At 42.0% G+C, this 17098-nt stretch overlaps 1 protein-coding gene across 2 annotated transcripts in view; it reads right to left on the reverse strand.

Moving 5' to 3' along the window:
• LOC135206286 (glutamyl aminopeptidase-like) overlaps positions 1-17098 on the reverse strand; it is a 137314-nt gene that overhangs the window by 14293 nt on the left and 105923 nt on the right. For both annotated transcript variants that reach the window (XM_064237704.1, XM_064237705.1), the window contains exons 9-11: positions 5067-5201; positions 3165-3317; positions 1587-1720 (exon numbers count right to left, since the gene is read on the reverse strand). In XM_064237704.1, coding sequence (XP_064093774.1) covers positions 1587-1720; positions 3165-3317; positions 5067-5201 — 422 coding nt within the window. The remainder of the gene's footprint in view (positions 1-1586; positions 1721-3164; positions 3318-5066; positions 5202-17098) is intronic.

The raw sequence follows: 17098 nt of genomic DNA on the forward strand, positions 1-17098 counted from the left end.
TTTTACAAAGACAATGTTAATAAATCATGATTATTATGAATTTCATATTCCTTTTTGGGTAGTAATTAATAAACCAAAACTGTTATTTATCATAAATTAAGATCCCTTTGCTCAAAGATCGTAGCCTGGGGGACAGTGTGACGTGTGCTTCAGGCAAGACGGGGGCGTTTACTTACTACGCAACCCTCCCTCTCTCTCTTCACTCACTACGCTAATATCGCATATATTATGATATTCTGTGATCACATTAGAGCGAATTTTCTTCGTCTTTATGCTAGCGAGATGTTTTCCTTGTCTTTTCCTCATAGGCATGATGAAACTCTTGCCGAAACATAGATGAACATATGTAAAAGCAAGAGAATGTCAGAGATGAAACTCGAACGTGTAGACTACTTGAAGTCTGTGCTCGCACTGAATCATGGTTCAACTTGATACTCCCCTCTGCGACCCACGGAATCTCTACAGATGCCATTTCTCACAATTTCTTTGACAATAATTATCAAAATTTACGGTAACAGAAGAAATATTGCATTTTCTTGTACGGATGAATGTTTTAGGCTTATTGCGTTATGTTTACTAATTACCCTGTAACTACGAAAGTAAGAGGAATTTTGACGAAATATTTTGTATACGTATTCTCAATTGCCATATGAAGCTCCATGAATTTTTTCATGACTTTGAATTTTTCGCCCTATACCCCCATATATAAGGGTTCCGGCCGGCCCCCTTAACTCATTTAAAATGTTGAATACAGACATTAAAATAAGGACCTACCCAGACAGTAGCTAAAATGAGACTATTGAAATGAGTAGAAAGACAAAAACAAAATAAAAGTTAAAAAACCAGGAAATGCTAAGACAAACTGGACCATCAACCAAAAAATAGTTTGGTAGATGTTTGGGCGTTTAATGATGGAACTGTTCATTTCATCATTATGGCTATCTATCACCTTAGCAACCTTTAGTCCTCGGTAAGTAGTGGGCAATCATAAGCATGACAAAAGGAAGACTGCTCCATCTTTCAGCACCTGCCTTAGTTAGTATGTGACCTGCATTTCTATTGACAGCAAGAATACATAAATTTCCTTCATGCCATTATGCATAATTTTCATAGTTAATAATAATTCAGAAAGCTCTTTATAATGAAACAATCTACAATAAAAAATATTTTATCCAATCTACTGAAAATCAACAATTACATTGATGTTAGCCATTGTCGATGGCCATAGCTATTTAATCACTAACTACAAAGCATCAACCTTGACACAGTTATTCAAGCAAAAGTTCTCTTTTTCGCCATACTTCAGATGCCTGACAAGTTACAAGCAACACTAAACACAAAAAGACCATCATGAAGGTAATATATCAACCCATTTCAAAACTAGCCTACATGAACTCACACTCCTCAATATGAAGAATTTCAGGTGTTGCAGAAACAAATATTGCCAAAATACAAGAAAAACTAAATAGTATCCAGTTACTGAAAATTTACATAGACTGTGAAATAACTTTCCTTATAGTAAAGCCAAAAAAAAGACATAATGAAGAAAAATGGCTAACTCTAGGAAATCAATGTGAAAAACTTACTTGAATACAGCCTGTGGATCCTGGAGAAAGCGGCTCTGCTTCAGACTGAAGGAATCTGGAGCTGACTGAGACACAGAGACAACTGGGTAGCCCATCTGTCGAGTCCAAGTATCCATGATGTCTCCAACAGACCTCTAAAGCAGACATAGGCAATAAAAATATTAAAAATACTGCTATATCAAATTTCTAGATGCTAGAAAAAGTGCACTATTAGAGATAAACATGAAGACAGTAAATGGACATCTATATCACTTTTCCAGACAGGTGGTAATGAATGAGACACCTGACAGAAACTGACTTTGTTTATCAACCTTCTTAACTGGATATGACACTGACATCCAAGTACCAGTGAATCTTATTAACAAATGATGATTTTCTTAACCCTTAATGGACGGATAGTTTCTCAGGAGTAATAATAACAGGTTTGGGGTGGTGGATGGATTGATCATGAGGAGAAGCAATATTAAGCGCCATCGATTTAGAAAGAATCGGGCGGGAAAGAGGTGCCAATACTTCTATAGCCCATAAATTCACTAATGGCAACTTTTACACTGGCTAAAATCAAGACCTGGTGGCTCATGCAACTTATTAGTGATCCTTACTTCAAGGGGAATGTACAGCCTCTCTGTCTCATATGACATCTTTTTATAAATTTGCTGCTGTTGGTTTTAGTTCTTGCATTTTATGATAGCATGTCAGTTGTAAATATAATTTTGCAAAGAAATATTAGAACAAACATGTACAAATAAAAATAAGTAACTGAATCTTCGTTCTCGGTAAATTTATGTAAATATTTTTCAACAAATATGCTAAGAATTTGTTACTGATTTTATTTCTTATCTGCTTTGATATTGTGTGAGCTGTAATTATAATTTTACAATAAAATAATAATATTAATTAGACAAACATATGTAAATTGGTAAAATTTACGATTGTCTTGTAAAAGAGGCCCCACGAGGGGTTGTAAATAGTAGTCATTTTCAACTTCTCATGGAAGGTAGGGAAACATTTTTAGAATTTTTTTCTTTCACCACGTGCATTTTTTCCGTAAATTGGCCGACCTCAAAGTTTACTTGGCCTGTGGAGCTAGCTGCTTGTTGATTTTTTTCTACCCGTCCACTAAGGGTTAAGATGGCTATCACAAAAGAGACAGGTTATCCTTCTTTCTGTTTTGAGGAAATGTGTCTATTAAGAGGTCTATCACAGATACGTACTAATGTTTCTTAGGTCAGTTGGCAATTATATCAACACAACTGATGACTATCCCCTGTCTGATAAGAAATACTTCTCTCATGATCAGTCTCATTTGAATGGTTTTAGTTCAGGAAAAGTTCCATCTAGCATATGAGATACGGTAACCATATTACAAACTGAAATGGGTCAAACTGAATGAATGTATTAACCAAAGGATCTTGTGAATGAACTAATAATCTTTTCCTTGGCATTTCAAGGTAAAGTAAGTTCTATCCACAAATCTTTGATTTCTAATAAAAAAAAAATGAAAAATATACCTCAATCACCGCAAAATACAGTTTTGTGTGTTTACTGTAAAAGGAAACTAATGGTCATTATAAATACCTTCTCCTGACTGTCCCACGCTAAAGTAAGTTCCATCCATAGATCCTTGGTTACAGAGTTGCCATATTCAAATTTCTTGAGGAATGCATTGATGCCTTTTTGAAAAGATTTTTCTCCCATGAAATCCTCCAGCATCCGAAGAACTGAAGACCCCTAAGAAAAAGTGCATTCAATTTACTACGACTGCCCTCAAAAGCCGGTACTACAAAAAACCACCCCACTCACAAACGAGTTACGTTCCAGACAGCTGTTTTCAAGTTGAATTGTTTGTAAGTTGGTTATTGTACTCTCCATACCTATTCAAGTGCAGCATGATATAAAGTCAATACAGTACTGTAGTACATTTTTCAGCCTAAAACACAATACACTGCAATACAGCACTCTAAGTACAGAACAGGCACACAAAACAAAATTGGAACTTCCAGGTGTCAGAGAGCAGCGCTCTGAACACAATTTTAATTTGTGATCCTGTCCGTTTCTCTCTTTGAATGTTTGTAATTGTCAATCCCGTCTGTTTCTCTCTTTGAATGTTTGGAAGTTGAATATTCGTAAGTAGGGTGGTCTCTGTAGTTCTATTCTGGTTTAACAGAACTCACATACAAAACAACAGCCATTAAAAAAAATGGTGTACAACATTAACAAAAGTTAAAAACAGAATTTTAAGTCAATCACACATGATGGGAATTATAATAATAAATAAACAATTCAACTATGACTGGACTGAATAAAATTATAAATATATCCAATATGATAAATGAGAATGTGGTTAAGGTTAAGGAAAACTTGCAATCAAAGTTTTTCAAAACAAAATTTAGTTTCATTCATAAAAGCCATTTCATTAAATAGCCTTTACATTATAGCAAAAAAAATATAATGAAGTTTCTGCTACCTTACATCATAAGATAACTGTCATTAGAGGCCAGAATCCTAAAGTTATATAATGAATCAATTCAATTTGTTACATTTACCCCAAAAAGTTAAGTCTGTTTTTCTCACATGAAAACTGTGTTATGTTTTTTCTTATTTCAGTTTTCCCTGGCCTAAGAACACATTTCTTAAACTAGGATAATCAAAGTGTTCAGCAATGAATCCCAAGAGCAAACAATGGAAAACTACTTAGTACTATGTTACCACACATGGCATAAACAATAATTGGGTTGGAGACAAGGAAAAATCTGCAACTCATAATTACATAAAATGCCTTGAAAGGAAAATAACTGCAAGTAATATACGAGACAAAAGACATGGAAAAAAGGGCAGGGTTTGAAGACTTCAACAAAATGCCAAACATGGAGTCTAGGAGATATAAGGTCTTGACCAATTGTATACTTTGCTGTCCACTTTGCACAGAAGCATTTGGCAATAAAGAGCAATGGTTTGCCTATTGTTCAAACATTCCATTCGTGTACTGCGCATAATTTTCCAGTAGGCAATGTCTGTTTCTTCCACAGTTTCTCTCTATCTCTCAGCTCTGAGCTTAATCCCATACTCCAAAATTGTAAGAAGCAGTTGTTCTGCCACTTTCTTTGGAGGTAGATGTCATAGTTATTTTTCTCTCCAATTATCTACACAGGTTTTTCTCCTTTAGACCTCACTTTGATAACCAGCAAGATTGCAGAAAGGAATCAAGAATGGAGGTAACTGGCTAAGGACCAAAGGGATACTACTGCAAACATGATCAATAATAATGAAATATATTTCTCCTCTCTATTACTAAAAATAAAATATGTCAATACCTAATCCATAAGCTTATCTCTCTATCAAAACAAGACAAAATTAACTTCATTTTAAAGACAAATAATTCTTTGATACCTTTCTTTAATAATGAATATCTGCAACTGAGAACTACATAACTATGTACCAATGCTAATACCTGGCTTAATCAACACACAAGAGACAAACCTTCTGATAAGATATTGCATCGAACATCGCATTAATCTGGTCGTTGTTTCCGACAGTCTGCACGATGGGATGCGAGCTGAGGCTGGCATCGATGTCCATCACTGAGGGCAAAGTCTTGCATTGGAACTGGGCATCCTACAGAAAAGAACAAAAAGAGGTATGCATAAAAAAGGGATTTTGACAAAAGAAAAATCTATTTCTGGGTGAAGACCTGTGTCGCCCAGTGAAATGTACCTATAGCACTCATTTCTAGGTATAAATAAATGCTAAATATGCCAGAGAAAAAAGCCATATGGAATGCCAGAGTTACTACCTCTGGATCGATCACCCTCATAGGGTGTCGGTATAGCATCAGGGGCGAGTGGAAGGCACTATCAAAGATACTTTACCAATTAGCTCTCTCCTCTCTCAAAATCCCCCGCCAGAGAGGTGCCGTTACAATGGCCACCTTCCGCTCGTCACTACTACCTCTGCCAAGAATCCTCATTCCTGAAATACGCACCCAAGCTTGGGCCAGGGAGGGAATACAAGCGAGGCAGGTAGGTGAGAGGGAGTACCAAAAGGTAATTAAAGGCAAAATCAATGCTAATTAACAATACAGTGGGGCCCCCCTAATTCGCGGATTTTTCTTTGGAACCTATCTAGAAATTATTTGCGGAAGGACTCGCCCATTCGCGGGGTTCTCTGTGGAACATATACATAATTATTCGCGGTCACCCCCGGCTATTCGCAGATGCGAATTTTTGTGTGTTTACTATTCATACATGGACATTTCATAATGATATGGTTATTCTGTTTATTAGACATTCCTTATAAATCTTAATGTAATGAATTGAATAAAAATATCGTAGGTATAAATTGGTGAGCAAGATAATATGAAATAAAGCATAACAGAGTGAGTTTGGCGACTGAGAAAATAAACAATCGTATACGTACAGCCATCTCTCTCTCTCTCTCTCTCTCTCTCTCTCTCTCTCTCTCACAAAATGAGAGATAGGAAACAACAACGGAATATTGCTTGAATACGATATGGCAACAAAGTTTTGGTCTGACTGAAGTGTAGAGTTACTTTGACACTGACTTACATGTCATTCCTGGTCATCTCACAGCCACAGATAGACATCAACTTCACAGCCGAGAAAAGGCAATTGTATACAAAATAAATATTTTCCAGATGAAAAGGCAATTGGAGGGCCTATGTTATCCCATAAAAAAAACTCTCGCTTGGATAACTGAAAGATGTAGAAGAGAGAGAGAGATCAAGGGCAGGGCAGATGTAGGAAGGAGATTTAAGCAGTACCTGGAAATGAAAAACAACCCCTATAATCTTATAATTATAGCCTCAGGGTTTGTCTCAAAGACATTCAAAAGTGTGTCACACACATGACAGTTGTTGTTTTTGTAAAATTGGCATCAGGGCAGATTTTTAAGCACCACTGTGTTAATATACTATTAATAATTTTTCCATTACCATCGATAACACGCCAAATTTCACACTAGAAAATCATAAAAATCTCTAGGATTGCGTGATCACGCAAATTGGAAAACAATGGTGCTAGATTAAATCTGAAAACTCCAGATCTAGCGTGAAACGCGTTAGTTAGCAACACTGCCATTGAACTTACATACATACGTATTGGGTCAATTGGGTACGCATTGTGCAGGCTGTACATTTTATGAAATGTTTTAAGATGATTTCTAAATATATGTATGTACATAAATTGTTTTAGGATGATAATAAAAGTATGCAGACCATATCTAAAGTACGGAAGACAATGATTACCTATTTGTAGCAGGGTACAAATTTTTCTGTCTGCGGCACGCAGTACGTATATGTACGTGTATTTTTCATACGTACATAATGAGTATATTTTCGTGACAAAATACTTTCATGGAAACACAGCAAAAGGTCAGTAACAAAGTCGGGTATTCTTAAAAGATGCTCTACCCAAGCCAACTTTCCGCAGATAAACAAATCTTATGATGCCGTGACGCCTTAGAGCAGTACCCAAACGAAATGATATTTAAAACGCTATTGGCTGTTGTCTGCACAGCAGCCAATCCAGGAGCAGCATTCATTTTCCTTGTTGCTCATTGGCTGTACACTTGGTGTTGATTGGTTGAACCCTGGCCCCATTTCGCGGAGATGGAATTGTGGGTATCGCGCATCTAGTACCCGAGCAGCCTCACTGCGCAGAAACTTACGGGTATGCGCGAACGTTAACGCATATCAGCAAATATCAGTGTGCATCGTACCGAAAATGGCCCCTAAAAAGCGTCCTGCTCCTTCTAAGGCTTCTGGGCAAGAAGCTAAAAGAAAGAAGACAGTAATGAAGCTTGACGAGAAGGTGAAACTTCTCGATATGTTGAAGGAGGGAAAAAGTTACGCTGCAGTTGGCCGCTATTTCAAAGTGAATGAGAGCACAGTTAGATATATAAAGAAAAAAGAAAATGAAATAAGAAAAAGTGTTAGTATGACATACTATGGCACCGCAAAGGCTGTGGCCACAGTGAGAGACAAAACCATCGTGAAAATGGAATCTGCACTCACGTTCTGGATCAAGGACTGCAGGAAGAAGAACGTGCCCCTTGACTCCAAGATCATACGCCAAAAAGCACGACAGATCTACCAGCAGCTATCAACTCCTACTGTTTCACAAGTTGGTGAGGAAGAGGAAGCTGAAGCCGAAGATGTGGAGGCACTGGAAGGCGATGAAGAAGGGACATTGGAATTCTTGGGCTTTGGAGAACCAGCTCCTGAAGAGGAAGACGAAGAAGAAGAACCACAACCGGGACCGTCCTCAGCTCCCCAAGGATTTCAGGCGAGCAAAGGATGGTTCCACCGGTTCAAGAAAAGGTTCCACCTAAAGTCTGTTTCCCTACATGGGGAAGCTGCATCTGCAGACAAAGAGGCAGCCGCAAAATATCCGGAGGCCTTCATGAAAATAATCCAGGAGAAAGGATATCGCCCAGAACAGGTGTTCAACATGGACGAAACTGGCCTGTTCTGGAAGAAAATGCTGTCCCGGACGTACCTTATGAAGGATGAAGCTAAAGCCTCCGGATTCAAGGCACAAAAGGACGGGGTGACCGTCCTGATGTGCGGGAATGCGACTGGTTTCATGCTGAAACCAGGCCTCATTTACAAGGCTGCAAATCCCAGGGCATTCAAGAACAAGAACAAGGCGTTACTGCCCGTCTTCTGGATGCATAATCCCAAGGCCTGGGTCACCAAAGTCCTGATGGATTACTGGTTTCACCAGAGTTTCATTTCTCAAGTTAGGCAACACCTGGCCGATTTGGACATCAACTTCAAGGTCTTGCTGATAATGGACAATGCTGGTGGCCACCCTCTTGATCTTTATTCCAAGGGAGTCCAGCTTGAGTTCCTTCCTCCCAACACCACCTCTCTCCTCCAGCCTATGGATCAGGGCGTCATCCGTGCCTTCAAGGCACTCTACACCAGGAACTCCCTCCAGCGCCTTGTTGATGCAATGGACTGTGACAGCGAATTTACGCTGAAAGATTATTGGCGTAAATTCACAATTGCCACGTGTCTGTCTGTCATTGACCGGTCGTTGAAGGACATGAAGGAGACTGAATGCCTGCTGGAGTAAGTTGTGGCCAGACTGTGTCCATAATTATACAGGCTTTTCTCCCCAGGAAATCCAACATTCAGCCATTAATAAGGCAGTCCAGTTGGCAAAAATTCTTGGTGGTGAGGGCTTTGATGATATCACCGAGGAAGAAGTCGGCACCCTCATTGATGCCCACTCTGACCCCCTTACCGACCAGGACTTAGAAGAGCTGACGAAGTCCGCCAGCGAGGAAGAAGACACTCCAGGTTCAGGAGAGGATCAGGAGGAGGAGGAGGAGAGCCTGACTTTGGAACGCCTGTCCCAAGTTAAAAAAATGGTAAACGACCTCCAGGAGTTTGTCGCAACATATGATCCTGACATGGGGCGCTCCTTGAAGTTTTCTAATATTCTAGATACAGCATTGGAGCCCTATAATCAAGCTCTCACCACCATGAAGAAGCAACGGCAGCAGTTGCCAATCACAATGTTCATCACACGAATGAAGAAAGACCCTCCAAAGCCTCCTAAATCGCCTGAAGTAGTGCCTCTTGAATCGCCTGAAGAAGTGCCTCCCAAATCTCGAGTCACTGCCTCCCAAAGCGCCTCCTGAAGGTGAAGAGGCGCCCTCAAAGGATATGTAACTCCTCTGCTTAGCTGTGCAGTCATATCTTCATCCTCATTCATCGGACTGCACGGCTAATTCATCATCATCATCTTTAATCAACATTCATCACTGGTGAGTACCCTGTTTACATAAGTTGTACTAGCGTAAAACAATTGTTTAATGTTCATACATATTTTGTTCTTTCTCTCTATCTCTTGTGATTTCACATACAATTGTTTCCCTTGTAAAAAGAAAATGGATGTCTCAAATAGTAACAGTATGAAAGAAAACGTGCATGACTGAATATTTATGGGGGGACGGAATTATTTTCACATGCGTAACTATGTCATGCAGTACGTACATAGTATGTATTTATGTATAACCATAAAATGTAAGATTTACTTTAAAACAGTATCAATAATATTTCAAAGATTAATATGAACCATAATAGGATATTTTATGTATATTTGATGAAGGATGGTCTTTTTAGGGATACTTTGGTGTTTGCATGTTCAGGATAGGAGTTTATGAGCATTTTTAGAGGGGGGGTTCCAAACATTCGCAGGTTCTAACTACTCACGGGGGGGTCTGGTACGCATCCCCCGCAAATACGGGGGGACCACTGTATACATTACAAAATACACTTCTGGGTCGACCTGTGTTCGCCGGTGAAAAGGATCCTGCTATTCACTTTTCTAGTATAAATAGGTTCTAAATATACAAGAGAAAAAAGCTACCATGGTATGCTGAGGTTACTACCCTTGCGCGAGCACCCTAAGGGCATCGGGTATAAAGTACAAGGCGAGTGGAAGCCACTATTCACAGGTCTCCTGCCAATTAGAGGTTTCCTTTCCAAAATCCCTCTCATGGGGAGAGCCGACCCAACGGCTACTACTTCCCCCCTCTCGCTACTACTGCAACTACCCGACCCGAGCGCCACCTTCAATCCTGTTTTAGAACTCGTGAATCTACGACGCGACTTTTCTTGCTCGTGATTAACTGTGTTTCTAGTGCGTATTTTGTGATGGCTTCCTCCGAAATGTCTTCTGCACCAAAGTTGAGTACCCCAATTTCAGTTTTTCATAATTTATAAGGCTGCGGGACTTCCTAAATTGGCCTTCGCCCCGTAGAAAGTGTTGCAGGGAAGTTGGGGTCCCCCTGCCATTTTGAAATCATGAGCAAGAACGCGTGGGAATTAGGTACGCATGTTTTAGCTTAAATAAGAATAAATCAAATATTATTTGCATTAAAAGTACCTAATTCATGTGTTCACTTATTATACTTATTATTATTATTAGAAATTAAGTTGTAGAGGTACCGAACGCGCTCACGACATACTCTGGGGTAAGTCTGGGGGCTAGACTGAGGGCGTTCGAACTATGTTACTCAGCTCTTGAGCGCGTCCAAGTAATCTCGACATAATATTATTATCATGTTTGATAGGCTACGCAGTCTATTATTTAGTGGGGGAGAGAGAGAGAGAGAGTTGGTAACTCTTTCTCTCTCCCCAAAATTATTTTGCATGAATTATTATTTTCAAAGTAAATATATGCAAATATGGTCTATTCATTAATTCACTGAAGAGGTGGAAGAGTTGCCACCCATCAGTTCAGCCCAACTATATTAATAAGGTAGGCTAACTGTCCTTAACTGTTACTCTTATGCCTTTTTTCCCTGTTGAAGTTAAGACTCTTCATAGGAAATATCAATGATAAGAGAGCCTCTCTCTCTTTCATCTTATGGGATCTATCCTCCTGGCCAGTCTGAATCGAATAAATTCGAGTTTGGTAGCTTTAGTTGAGGGTACTGTCCACATAATGATATACTAGAGGAAATTTAACCTGACGTTCCGAGTCGCTAGCGATCCTGGTTAGTCAGTTAGATCCATATCGGTTATTTCCCCCCCCCCTCCCCCAAAAAAAAAGGGATTTTGACGTAAGGAAAAATCTATTTCTGGGCAGATTGGCTCGTGTCGCCAGCGAAATATCCTTTAATCTATTATTTCTAGGGTAAATGTACTAACACATACCAGAGAATAAATAAATAAAGAAAAAGGTCAGTTAAACTGACGGGGTCGCATCACCCTCCAAGAGGGTGTCGGTATGAACACTATGGCGAGTGAGACCACTACCACGAGCCAAATGCCAAAAGAATTCTCCCACTACAAAATCCCCCCAAGAGGAGAGCCGACCCACAGAGTGGGCAGCACATACTACTACTACTCCATCCCATGCTGCCGACTGCTGCGCCTCTGGTGGCCATCCTGAAGTTAGCAGACAATCTTGGCGATGGGATGGGTAGGGCGGGATTTCGCTGCGACACGAGCCAATCGCCCAGAAACTAGATTTTTCCTTACGTCAAAATCCCTTTTCTGGGCTCAGCTCGTGTCGCTGCGCGAAATCGTACCAGAGAAATAGCACAAGATTGTAAAGAAATCGACAAATTAAAAAGAGGTAAACTCAAATAAAAGATAAAATAAAATAAAAGATAATTGCTAATAAGGATACATATACACAGTGGTACAAAAATAGAAATATTGCTTAAATTACACTTAATTCTAATAATATTTCTTAACTTAGGGTAATTTACATATATACAGAGGTAATATGGCATATATGTACCAAAATGGTATCTGTGTAAAGTTTATGTATCAAAATTTACAGAGCAATTAACATAATAAGTTGAACAAACAAACTCAACCATAATCATATATAAAGGAATGTATATAACTTAATATACAAAACCCGTAACCACTATAATAAGATGTATCCCCTAGCATAAAAATAAGGGGATGACATCCACCATATCAATATTCATCATCAATTGTGAGTGTCCCTAGCAAAAAAATAAGGGACACCCACCACATATCATAAAAGGGCATGGCAGCTAAGACACAAGGTGACCGTAAATGAACAAGGTAGGAATAGACAAACTGTTGGGTGAAGCAGGTAGAAAGGAGGACTGGATCTTCTACTAAAGATTAGCTAGAGTCAGGGGAAACTATGTTCCCCGCTGCAACTGCTGAAAATTTCAGAGCTTCCAAGGACTTTAAGTAATGACGTTTGAAAACTGTCGGCGATTTCCATCCAGTATACTTTTTCAACTCATCGAAGTTCATATGTTGGAAATAGTTAATTGAGGTGGCTACTGCCCTGACATCATGTGCTTTAGGGAAAGAGTCAGGATTGGCTTGTTTAATGAAGTACAGGAGGTTTGCTGCCTGATGCCTTTATAGATAAAGTTGCCACCTTTTCTCTCTTAAAGAGAGGACCCGATGAGGATGAGGAGGTCCTAGATAGAAAGGCTCGCAAGGTTGAAACTGGGCAAAGAGATACATCTTGTGGAAGGGGTAGTACCTTCCATGGTTCCCACCTCATCAAAGGATCTTCATTCTTAGCTATAAAGCTACGTTCCGGAGAAAGTAGCACTTCCCCTGTGGGAAGGAACTGAATATGATCCGGATCTCTGGCATAAAGCCGACAGTTCTGAAATTCTAGCTCCTGAGGCCAAGCTTAATAAAAAGAGGGTTTTTCTTAAGAGCATTATAAACGAGCATGTGCATTATTGGTTTCTGAAGCCAGTTTTAGAACATCGTTTAAGAACCATGATACTGACGTAGGCCTTACAGAAGGTCTAAGTCTAGCACACGCCTTGGGGATAGACGAGAAGTAGGAATCTGTCAAGTCTATGTTGAACCCAAATTGAAAAATCTTTTTCAAGGCTGATTTGTTTGTCGTAATTGTGCTAGCTGCTAAGCCTTTTTCAAATAAGGATCTGAAAAAGGATATAGCTGAATTGATTGTCATGATCTTAATATCTGATTCTTTCAGGAAGGTTGCTAACTTTTTGACAGCAGCATCATACTGTCTCAAAGTTGAATCTCTTTTATCGGATTCCAAGAAGAGAATATTCTGAGGGTCAATGTTCGCATCCCTTTTCGCTGCAAACTTCATGAAATCCATAAAGTTTAGGGTTTTGAGAATCCCTGAGGAAGCGAACACAGTCTTCGTTTGTACTGACTGGGAGAGCCTGGGATTGGGGATCCGAAGAGGGCGAAGACCCAGTTCCAGAATGAGAGGGTACCAATTGCTCTTCGGCCAGTCTGGGGCTACTAGAGCCACTTGACCCTTGAATGTCCTGAGTTTGTTCAACACTTCATGAGAAGATTCACTGGAGGAAAGACATAAATCTTCTCCCAGTTGTTCCAGTCTAGAGCCAGGGCGTCCGTGGCATAGGCCAGAGGGTCCAGGTTTGGGGCTACATAACACGGGAAGTTTGTTTGTGGTTTCGCTTGGGATGCGAAGAGATCCACCTGTAGACCTGGAACTCTCTGAAGAATCCATTGGAACGAACTGTTGTCCAGTGACCATTCCGACTCTAGAGGTACTGATCGGGATAGAGCATCTGCTATGACGTTTCTCACTCCAGCTATGTGAGTGGAGGAGAGATGCCAACTGAACTTGTCCGCCAGGGAGAAGATGGCTACCATGACATGATTTAGATGACGTGACTTTGGAGCCTCCCTCTGTTTATACAATGTACTACCACTGCGCTGTCCAGGACTAGCTTTATGTGGGAGTATTTTGGCGGACGTACCTTTTTAGAGTCAAGAACACTGCCATTGCTTCCAGTACGTTTATATGGAACTGACGGAACTGAGGTGACCACGTTCCTTGAACCTTCTTGAACTGGGAATATCCTCCCAACCGCTTAATGAAGCGTCTGTGTGGATGGTGATCCCTGGTGGAGGAAACTGAAGGGGCACTGACACCGACAAGTTCTTGACTTTCGCCCACGGCCGGAGTCGATTCTTTAGAATCAGAGGGACTGAGGATAATTTGTCCCTGGACCTGACATTTGCTCGTGAGCGCCAGGATTCTGGTTAGGTCTTTCAGTTTGGCTTTCATTAGGATGTTCGTCACTGAAGCAAAACTGGAGAGAACCCAGGATCCTTTCCTGAGATCTTCTTGAAGCCAGTTTGTGACTCAGAATTGCTTGACTGACTTCGCTATTTCCTTCCTTTTGGATGATGGAATCGACAGAGTATGGGAGGATAGATTCCATTGAATGCCTAGCCACTGAAGTTTGACTCTGGAGTGAGTCTTGATTTGGTCCTGTTTTATCTTTGAAGCCTAGATATTCCAGGAACTGAATCACTTTCAGTGTTGCTTTGTTGCATTCTTCGACTGTTGAGGCCCAGATCAACCAATCGTCGAGATACGCTACTACCATAACCCCTTGCGATCTGAGTTGTTGAACTACTACTTCCGCCAGCTTCGTAAACACCCTGGGTGCTACGTTGAGCCCGAAATGAACTACCTTGAAGGAGAATGTCTGGTCTCCTATCTTGAAACCCAGATACGGACGGAAGTGTCTTGCAATAGGGATATGATAGTAAGCGTCTGTAAGATCGATAGAGGTGGTGACGGCCCCACGGGGAAGTAAGGTCCGCACCTGCGAGATCGTGAGCATCTTGAACTTGTCGCAGCGAATGGCTAAGTGTTTAAGCGGGACAAGTCTAATAAGATTAACCCTTCTTTTTTGTGAGCCTTTCTTTGGCACGCTGAACAAGCGTCCTTGAATTTTTAACCTTTTGACTCTCGCTATAGCTCCTTTCTGAAGGAGATCCTCCGCATACTCCGTCAATTCTGGGAAGGAAGTTGGCGGAAAAGGTCTGGATGGGGGTGGGTTCGTTAACCACTCCAACCCAGGCCTTTTGACACAATGCTCTGAGCCCACTTGCTGAAGTTCCACCGGTGGCGAAAGTGAAACAGCCTCCCTCCTACCTGAATTCCTCATTGGTTCTGGTAGCCTCTCTCGGCCTCCCCTGAAATGTTTTCCCCTATTGAAGGGACCTCCCGATCCTCTCCCATGAAAGGATCGCTTACCTCTGCCTCCCTTACTCGAGCGGTCATACTTCTGTGAAGCTTGACCCTCGAAGACCTGGTTGTAGGCTGGAGAGAGGGCGTAAGAGGTGGAGGGCTGAGGCTGAGGGGAGATCACGTAGATCGGCTGCGATTGAGCCCCTTTGAGGTGGAAGGTTGGGCTGCTTGCACCAAGGGAACAGCCGGAACTTGCTGAGAAAAGCGTGGTTGCTTTTTTCTGGTAGGGCTGGAAACGTCTAGGTTTCCTCTGAGCCTTACCCTTACCGACTTGGTCCTGACGTCTCTTGGCCGTAAGACCCCAACTCTGGCTCGTTTCAATCTCGTAGCCTCTGACTGAACCTCCTTCACCATCGCTTCTGGGAAGAGGTCCTGCTCCCCAGATGTTTGACGCAAGCAACTTATTCGGCTCGTGCCGAATAGTTGCTTCTTGTAGGACATTGCTCCTACAATTCGTCCTAGCAGTGGCAAACTCAAACATATCTGACTGCACCGTTTGAGTCAAAGATTTGGTAATAAGCTTGAGAGCGGTTCCGACCCATAGGCAACGGTAGCCACCTCGGTCATAGCCCATGGAATTAATGGACCTGGCTACCGCGATTTGGCTTCGAAATTCTGCCTGAATAAGGCTATCTGGAAGCCTAGGAAGCTTCTCACCAAACTGCTCCATAGCACAGTCTGGTTTGAGTTTGCCCGCTGAGAAGGTGTTAGGTAAGTCTTCCCACAATTCACCGGCTGAAGGAAGTAGAGGAGATGTAGATCTGCTTCCTTCAGTTGAGGCATGGAATCCCCTTCTGGGCTGCTTGAATAGTCGTATTCGCGATCTTTGTCAGGAAAGGGAGCGGGGTACTCTCTTCCATCGTAAAGATCGTAAACGGGCTCTTGAAAGGTTGGATTTTCGTATTGGTACAATCCATGTCCTCTAGACACCTGAAGCCATTCTCTCTGAGCCTGGTCACGTGAATAGAGGACTGTCTCCTTTGGTACTTTGTCATCCCGAGTCATGGCTGAGGCGGTGAGCCTGGCGTAGCCGATGAACGGAGGCTGAAGGTCTTCCGGGTAGAACTCGAAGTCCTCAATCCTCCGAGTTCCACATTCCGGGATAGAGATGAGCCCGTCTTGGAAGGGGGCGTATGACGCTACTCTCCAAGGGTTGTTCATTGAGAACGGAGGAAGAGAGTCATACGGGGGAAGTTGGGCTCCACCTGTGGTGAAAGGTGGAGGAGAGGCTACAGGAGCTTGGCTCAGTCCGGCTATAATGGTGTCCTGAGAAGTAATCCTATCCGACAACCGAGAGAACATTTGTTCCATGCTATTTTTCAGGGACCCAACCAGATCGCCCACTGTTGTAAGAGGCCAGCATTGGCGTCCAGAGCCGGAGCTGCTGCGGAGGTGGAAGGGTGGCCCTGAACTGGAACCAGGGGTAGCGGAACTAACGACTCCGCTGGAGTGTGAGATCTCTCTTTGGAGGATCTACTCCTCGAGGACTTAGAGCCGGACCCAGAAGCTTTAGATCTCTCTGCTCCGGGATTCCCAGCCGGAGACTTACGAGAGGATGACGCCGAAGCCGTCTTCTTAGACGACGACGACGTCTTCGTCAAGGTTTTTCACTGTTTGACCCTTGACCTTGGGTCTAACTGAAGCGTCAGGAGAAGTATACAACTCATTACCTGTAAAGCCTTGGAAGGATGGAGAGGTTGCAGGAGTAGAAGAACCAGTAGCACCCAAGGGTATCCCTTGGGTGTCCAACTTACCTACCTCGACCAACAGGTCGTCTACACCTACCATGGTTCTACATTAATGTCAAGCGTCGCGACTTCCGAGGAGATGTCCTGGCCTTGGTCTGTCACGAGGCAGCCAGCTGTTGCTGGATGAAGGCGATAGTCGGGGCTCCGCATCTGCTGGGTCGACGTATCCTGTCGCCTTGCCTCCGGGGAAGATTAGCACCCGCCAACCCTCTTCTCTAGG

Source organism: Macrobrachium nipponense, chromosome 29 (assembly GCF_015104395.2).
Source record: "Macrobrachium nipponense isolate FS-2020 chromosome 29, ASM1510439v2, whole genome shotgun sequence".
Classification (NCBI taxonomy): Eukaryota; Metazoa; Arthropoda; class Malacostraca; order Decapoda; family Palaemonidae; genus Macrobrachium; species Macrobrachium nipponense.